The sequence below is a fragment of the Nicotiana tomentosiformis genome, chromosome 3 (genome assembly GCF_000390325.3).
Source record: "Nicotiana tomentosiformis chromosome 3, ASM39032v3, whole genome shotgun sequence".
NCBI lineage: Eukaryota > Viridiplantae > Streptophyta > Magnoliopsida > Solanales > Solanaceae > Nicotiana > Nicotiana tomentosiformis.
Window position 1 is genome coordinate 129,071,480 of NC_090814.1, and position 8,658 is coordinate 129,080,137.

Consider the following 8,658-nt stretch of genomic DNA (forward strand, 5'->3'; position numbering starts at 1 on the left):
GTCTTCATCTATGGAGATTCGGAGTTTTCTGGGTTTGGCAGGGTATCACCATCGATTTATAGAGGGTTTCTCGTCTATTGTAGTACCTATGACCAGACTGGCCTAGAAGGGTGCTCGGTCCAGGTGGACTGAGGAGTGTGAGAAGAGCTTTCAAAAGCTCAAGACAACTTTGACCACAGCCCCAGTGTTGGTATTGCCTTCGGGTTCGGGGCCTTATATTGTATATTGTGATACATCGTGCATTCGTCTCGGCGCGGTGTTAATGCAGGACGGTGGGGTAATTGCCAACGCGTCTAGACAGTTGAAGGTGCACAAAAAGAACTATCATGTCCACGACCTTGAGTTAGCAGCTATTTTCATGCCTTGAAGATTTGGCAGCACTATTTGTATGGTGTCCCTTATGAGGTCTACACCGACCACCGGAGTTTACAGCATCTGTTCAAACAGAAGGATGTTAACTTACGACAGCGGAGGTGGTTAGAGTTGCTTAAGGACTATGATATCACCATTCTATATCCTCCCGGGAAGGCCAATGTGGTGGTCGATGCCTTGAGTCACAAGGCGGAGAGTTTGGACAGTTTAGCATATCTACCGGTAGCAGAGAGGCCATTAGCCTTGGATGTTCAGGCCTTGGCCAACCAGTTTGTTAGATTGGATGTTTCTGAGCCGAGCCGAGTTTTAGCTTGTGTGATTTCTCGGTCTTCTCTTTATGATTGTATCAGAGAGCGTCAGTATAACGACCCCCATCTACTTGTCCTCAAGGACATGATTCAGCACGGTGATGCCAAGGAGGTCCCTATTGGAGATGACGGTGTATTACGGATGTATGGTAGGCTATGTGTGCCCAATGTAGATGGCTTGCGTGAGTTTATTCTCCAGGAGGCTCACAGTTTGCGGTATTCCATTCATCCAGGTGCCACGAAGATGTATCAGGACCTGAGGCAGCATTACTGGTGGAGGAGAATAAAGAAGGACATAGTGGAGTATGTATCTTGGTGCCTAAATTGTTAGCAGGAGAAGTATGAGTATCATCTGCTAGGTGGATTGCTTTAGAAGCTAGATATTCCGGAGTGAAAATGGGAGCGGATTACTATGAATTTTGTTGTTGGGCTCCCACGGACTCAGAGGAATTTCGGTGCAGTTTAGGTGATTGTGGATAGATTGACCAAGTCAGCTCATTTTATTCCATTGGTGACTACTTACTCTTCAGAGCAGCTGGCTCAGGTTTATATTCGCGAGATTGCCAGGCTTCATGGCGTGCCGATATTTATCATCTCTGACCGGGTACGGAGTTTACATCGTAATTCTAGAGAGCCGTACAACTGTAGCTAGGTACTCGGGTGGAGTTGAGTACGATATTTCACCCTCAGACGGACGGACAGTCCGAGTGCGGTATTCAGATATTGGAGGATATGATTCGTGCATGTGTTATGGAGTTTGGGAGTTTTTTGGATCAATTCTTGCCGTTTGCGGAATTTGCCTACAACAACAGTTATCAGTCGAGCATTCAGATGGCCCCGTATGAGGCTTTGTATGGTAGGCGGTGCCGATCTCTGGTGGGTTAGTTTGAGCCAGGTGAGGCTAGGCTATTTGGTACAAACTTGGTTCATGATGCTTTGGAAAAGGTTAAATTGATTCAGGATCAACTTCGTGCAGCCCAATCCAGACATAAAAGTTATGCGGATCGGAAGGTTCGCGATGTTGCATTCATGGTTGGGAAGAGGGTCTTGCTATGGGTTTCACCCATGAAGGACGTTATGAGGTTCAGAAAGAAGGGCAAGCTGAGCCCTAGGTATATCGGACCTTTTGAGATTCTTGAGAGGGTTGGAGAAGTGGCCTACAGACTTTCACTACCACCTAGTCTAGCTGCAGTTCATCCAGTGTTCCATGATTCTATGCTCCAGAAGTATCATGGTGATCCGTCTCATGTGTTAGACTTCAGCTCAGTCCGGTTAGACAAGGATTTGTGTTATATTGAGGAGCCGATGGCCTTTTTGGACAAGCAGGTTCAATAGTTGAGGTCGAAGAACATTGCTTCAGTTAAGGTCCAGTGGAGGGGTCAGCCAGTCGAGGAAGCGACTTGGGAGACCGAGCATGATATGCGTAGCCGTTATCCTCATCTTTTCACCACTTCAGGTATGTCTCTATACTCGTTCGAGGACGAACATTTGTTTCAAGAGGGGGAGGATGTAATGACCCGACCGGTTGTTCTGAGAGTATTAGCCCTAATCCCCTAATTATTGCTCCTTCTATTTTATTTTATGGTTATGTGACTTGCCGGGGCGCTTGGTGTCGGGTTCGGGAGAGTTTCAGAGTGAAATAGGATACATAGTCCCTAAATTGGAAGTTTAAATCGTAGGAGTTGACCATAGTTTGACCTGTGCGAAGACGACTCTAGAATGGACTTGTGTGAAGACGACTCCGGAACGGAGTGAAGACCTCGGGAGTGCCCCTATTGATGTTCTTTATTTGCTGTATTGTTTGGTTGTTGTTACCTTAACATGTAAAATTCTTGTTTACCTTTCGTGTTGTATTAGCTTTCCTTGATTCCGTGTTGTTACTTCCCGTAAATTCTTTATTGATCACTTTCATATCATTTTTATTATATCATTATATCTTTTGTTTGTTTCTTATTATCTCCAGTATGGCCTTGACCTGACCTCGTCACTATTCTACCGAGGTTAAGCTTGACACTTACTGGGTATCGTTGTAGTATACTCATACTATGCTTCTACACATATTTTGTGCAGATCCAGGTACATCCTATCAGCCTCGGTATTAGTGCATTGCGTGGCTTGCTTATTGGAGACTTCAAGGTACACATGTTCGCGTCCGCAGGCCTCGAAGTCCCCTTCTATCCTTTTCTTTTCTTATTTTTTTTACATCTTTATAGACAGTGATGTATATGAGTGTTCATACTATATATTTTTTACATCTTCATACTATGCTTCTACACATATTTTGTGCAGATCCAGATACATCCTATCAGCCTCGGTATTAGTGCATTGCGTGGCTTGCTTATTGGAGACTTCAAGGTACACATGTTCGCGTCCGCAGGCCTCGAAGTCCTCTTCTATCCTTTTCTTTTCTTATTTTTTTTACATCTTTATAGACAGTGATGTATATGAGTGTTCAGTAATATATCTAGAGCTTGTGATTTGTATTTATACCAGGTTTTGGGAGATGTACATGTTGAGTTACAGATTTCATTTCATATAGTTGTTGATGTTTTGAGATTTAAATTATTATTCTGTTATTCCGCATATTTTGTTAGGTGTACCTAGTCTTGGAGACTAGGTGTCGTCACGACATCCTACGGAAGGGGATTTGGGGCCGTGACAGAAAATATAAAAGAAGGCTAGAGCATAGATCCATCAATATGCTACAACAGCGTAAAAAACTAAGCAAATTAATACAAAAAAAATATAAATCACATGGGTGGAAAGATATTAACCAAGCTGGGACTGAGACTCAAGAATAAAGTCTATAGAAGATTAAATATTAAAAAAAAAAAATTCTAAATCATATGAGAGGAAACATATTACATTGTAGTTTGCTACTTATAATCGCTACAATAACTTGTGTCTTGCTAGTGAGTATGCTGGAAATAATTTAGTTCCAATATGAGTAGCATAATAGGTTTGAGAATTAGGATTTTGAGTTTAGTTACTTGTTGGCTTATCACTATTTTCATAATTCCAAGACCCAAGAAAAATATAATGCTTTATTATTTTTAAACTTAATATATAAATATATTTTTCACATGTAAATTTATTCGGTACAGTTCGGTATTTTTTCGATTTATTTTTATAAAATAAAAAAACCTACCATAATTATCGGTACAATTATAGATTTGTATAAAAATCAATGATTTTATTAAAAGAAACCTAAAATTCGATTCGATACGGTACGGTACGATTCGATCAATTTAGTCGATTTTTAAATATCAATTGACACCCCTACAGTAATAACGCCCAAACAAATACGTTCTATGCAAGCACGTCGGTGTTTATTTAGTGTTGAGTCTCAGGTTAAGAGATAGAAGGCTTGCACGAGAGCTGTTTGCTTGATAACAATTCCATTGGTAACACTCAAGTGCTCAACCATTCAATACTCCGACTTGGAATCATTCTTTGATATTGCACTTTAGTGGTTATTCATGAGAAAACCGGACAGTAAGTCAGTAACATATTTTAAACGTTCGTAGTAATTGCAGTTCATCGAATTCTAATACTATTAAATTAAAGGATCACCTCATAGAGATGCAGATTCTTGGTATGATTTTTCGTACTACTAATTACTCAAGGTCAATGGAACAACTGTTTAAACGAAGTTGAAACTGAAAAGAGGCACAATTAAGTGGTCATTCGTCTCATCACGTAGTGTTAAAACCACATAAACCAACCACAAACAACCACATAAGTGGCCTGATGTCACATCAACCGGCGGCGTCGTATCAATTAATTTTTGTTGCTTTATCTGTAAAAAAACTAACCACATCATCTCCAACATTTCTTTTTCTTTCAGCCTCTAGCTTTAGCTTTTAGGAAATTAAGAAAAAGACAACTTTTCCATTGTTAGCATACAGTAAGCCGTGGTGTAAAGTTTCATCCTTTGCCTTTCATATCAAATACAAGTCCTTTAAGACAATTCATAGGTCTGCTGAAGACCAGTTATATATACTTTCAGCTATTTGCTCCCGTTTAAGTCTCTTGTAGGACTACAAAAGGATCGCACAAACCAAAATGGAAAACAATTCGGCAATATGTGCAGATTGTAAGTATATACTGCCAAGAAAAGTGGAACAACTTAGTTAAATCCATTGTCGTAAGTTGCAACATGGAGTCATTCTCAACTACACACTTTTCTTTTGAGTGATTCCACGCCATTCTTTTGTGCAGTGCAACAGTTTCTACAACACACCCAAAATCAAAAAGTTCGACATGACACCAAGAAGAAAAGGGAAAACCTATTTTCTAAATGACAAGGGAAGTCGTTAAGATTTTAGATGATTTCAGTGTTGGAAAGTTTGAATGACTTATAAATCTCCAAGTTCTTTGAATGTAAATCTTCCTCTCTTCTCTCCCTTTCTCTTACTTCCCGGAGCTCTAATTTGTCAGAGTTCAAATATGAATAGTGCACACGTGTTCATCGCCTTGTCAGTGATATGCCCTTGCTGTTCTTTTTGACAACTTAGAAATCAGGTGACTGGTTCAAAACTCGATGGAGAATGACCATCTCAACTTAAGCAGTATTTCTTCCATCAGTTTATGTGAACTTATTTTCTTTTTGGTTCGTTCTAAAAAGAATGGCTTCTTTCTAAATTTGGAAACAATTTAGTTTAAACTTTCAATTCTACCCTTAATGAGAAGCTTTTATAACTACACAAATACTCTGGTCCCCTTTTTGACTTGTTTAGGATTACAAATTCTAAAAGTCTTCATTTTTTCTTAAACTCTGTGTCAAGTCAAACAGGTTCACATAAATTGGAAGAAAGGGAGTAGTACTTGATTTTTGTCTGCCGTAGGATTCAAAAATGTGATATGCGCCTAGCTTACATATTAAGCATTGTGCTCTAAACCACTAGATCAAAGCCTAGGGGCATGATCTTTGCTTTGTCTCATAATTCTTCCTTGGGAGATTGATAATGCTTAAATAATTTTAAATTGGAGTCATAAAGTCATCCCAAAAATTAAGTATATGATCCACCATGATTTTATGTAGAATCACCTAACATATTCTATTCTTTAACTTAAGCATTCTCATATTCTAATATTTCGTTTTAAGAACATGAGGATCACTTGAGGGACATTATTTTATTTGTAGTTAGACTTTAGTCAGCTTTTAATTAATTAGAAGGAAGACTTGCATTATGGCAAGAAAACATGAGTAGATGTGTGGGCCTAGAAGAGTTGATAAAGAAAACGATCACTTCTTGCAAAGCTGAAATGATGCAACTTGATAAAAAATTGTGTTCCTCCAATTGTCTGCCAGAGAGTTTAATGGAGCAATAGAATATGAGCTAAAGATTGGATTTTTATTTTACTTATCTGTCTTTTGGTTCCTTTGAGCACCAAAAGCTCCCAAAAAACTCACTGTATTATAATGCCTGGCTGAACTGGAAATTATCTGTTGCAGCTTCATAAAGGAGACATACTATCTGTCTTGCACACCATGGAATTGATAGAGATGAAGTTTCCTCATGATTCATCGGTATTGTTTATTAGCTAGTATATATTTAATTTTAAGCAGCATATTAAGGTAAAATCATAGTGCTATTTTCTTGATTTACCCAGGGTTTTGTCTTCCCTAAATAAAGAAGGACGCTAATTAAGTTTTTGGCTCAAATGTACATGAAAAAGGTACTAATGAATTCGTGCACTTAGGCCCGTTGGGACAATATTAGGTTGCAATTGAAAAAAGGATATTTGAAGTCGAAGTTAATAAAGAGAGATTGGAACTTGAAATTGGCATTAGACATGAATTTCCATTGGAAATAAAGTTAGAAGGTTCGTAAATGAAAATTATTCCAGTTTTAATATTTCTCAAATAAGTTTTTCAATATCTCTATTCCAAGTTGAACTAAAAATAATGTAGAAAGAATTGCAAAACAATTTACAGTACTCTTATGTATATTCGGATTTAATTATTGGAACTTGAGGATCAGTTTCTAGCTTGTTCTTTCTAACTCCTAGATACAGTTCTTAAAGAAGTTGTGATTTGATCATTATTAGCAGAGGAAGCAAGAGAAAAAGAAAAAAAAAAAATCAAACACTTCAATATAAAATCTTCTGATAAGTGTATTTTATATATCTTGCATGAGTTACAAGAAAGATTCTTTCAGCTGGAATTCATCAATTTTGTACAACGACAATTATACACAAATATTCAAGCTCAAACCACAAATAATAAACTACTATAATAGACTCTGATACATAAAAAATTAAACTCACCTTTCCTTTTTCATATAATCTTGGACGAAACATGATCATCATAATAAATCAACACTCAGAAACAACTTCGCCGCCATCGACTTCTCTCCTGTGGAAATTCCGGTGGCAGCCGCAAGCAGCGCATGTAAGGGCGGCGGTCGTCCCATCCTCTCCACTCGCCATGAATTCACGGCAACCGTCTACGGCGTAGCCTCCGATATTCGCCGCGTGGTTCTTTTGGCACTCAACGTATCGTATGTTCCTAATCGAGGAACCTCCGATGTTCCTTCTGGATCCATCTGTTCTCACAACCACTTGCCTTTTTTTCATCATTCTTGAAAAAACCCTATTTGAACTTTGACTTATATAGATAGGGAGACTGATTTTAGATTGAGTCCTCCTGCGGGATTCTTTACTTTGAAAGGAGAGCTAGAAAATAAAGCTTAGTCTTCTGAATATAAACCTAACCCTAGCATGTTAATATATACTAGCAGCCTTGCTAGTTTCAACATCAAAAAGGAAAAAAAATGAAAAAAAAAGAAGGAAAAGGGACAAGACTTAGGAGAGGTTGGGCTGGAGGCTGGGGCCGTGGGTGTGGGAAGGAGTATATGCTAGGATAGACAATGGCCTTTTTCAATCATTGTTTCTATACTCTTTTGGTCCAAAAATTAGGCAAGATTCTCTGATCACCCATACTACAAAATTTACCTCGCCAGATAAAAAATGCCACATGTCGTGTAAACTTGACTTCTTTTTTCAAAATTTTCAAATTTTAAGTTTTTATTTTCCGATTTAAACGGGAAAGAGTGGAAGAGATTGATTTGTCTTTAAAAATTGGACATGGATATGCTTTTATTGTTTCAAAAAGTTTCAAAGGGAATAATCAATCATATAACGGGATAAATGAGATTACTCTAATTAACATTTGGGATTCGAGATTTTCTAATAAGAAATGTTTCCGCTTTAAATTGACCCTATGCGGCCGGACGAGTCAATGGATTTCAGATACCAAAAGACTAAAAAAAGAATTACAAGGCTAGCAAACCACACGCCAATTAATAATGTTGCGTACTACTCCTATTAAGTATTTGAATCTTTTATTTTTTCCGAGAACAATATTAGACGTTTTTTTCGAAAGGCATTCGTGGAGACGTTATGATGGAAATCTTGGAATGAGGGCTGGAAATGATCGCTCAACTGCCTTAGTAGTATATATAGAAGAGAAAAATGGTGATTTTTTTGTTAATTAGTTCGTCCTTAAGCTGATGGGAACGCCTTGCTTTACTGGCATAGAGAAAAAGTGATTGATTTAAGTTTAAGATAGATGCTAATTCCACAATCTGCGGGTCCTTAATGACATTTAAATGCAAGGTTACTATGGCCCGTTCCACTGTGCCAACAACTCCTCTATTTTCTAGTAACATCCATAATGGCAAATTCTTCCACCTAAACATAGATTGCCAGAAAGCTAATATTTTAAGCTCCTCTAACAACAACAATAACAATAACATACCGGTGAATCCCAAAAATGGGGTCCGGGGAGTGGGGAGAACACAGACCCCCCCATCTGGAAAATATATTGTAGGTTTTTCAGACAGAAGTTGATTGCTTTTAGTAAAAACACTGTAAGTAGTTTCCAAGAAATAGTTTATTTAATGTTTCTCAACTTTGTTCGGGCTTTATTTGGTATCACCAGTTGCAACACGCCATGATTTTCCATAAACTT

At 38.1% G+C, this 8,658-nt stretch overlaps 1 protein-coding gene across 1 annotated transcript; it reads right to left on the reverse strand.

Annotated features, from left to right (window-relative positions):
- Positions 1 to 6,780: 6,780 nt before the first annotated feature.
- On the reverse strand, positions 6,781 to 7,531 carry LOC104088814 (mini zinc finger protein 1-like). The gene has a single exon (XM_009593555.4). The coding sequence runs from the start codon at positions 7,263 to 7,265 to the stop codon at positions 7,002 to 7,004; it is 264 nt and encodes an 87-aa protein (XP_009591850.1). The 5' UTR covers positions 7,266 to 7,531; the 3' UTR covers positions 6,781 to 7,001.
- Positions 7,532 to 8,658: the final 1,127 nt, after the last annotated feature.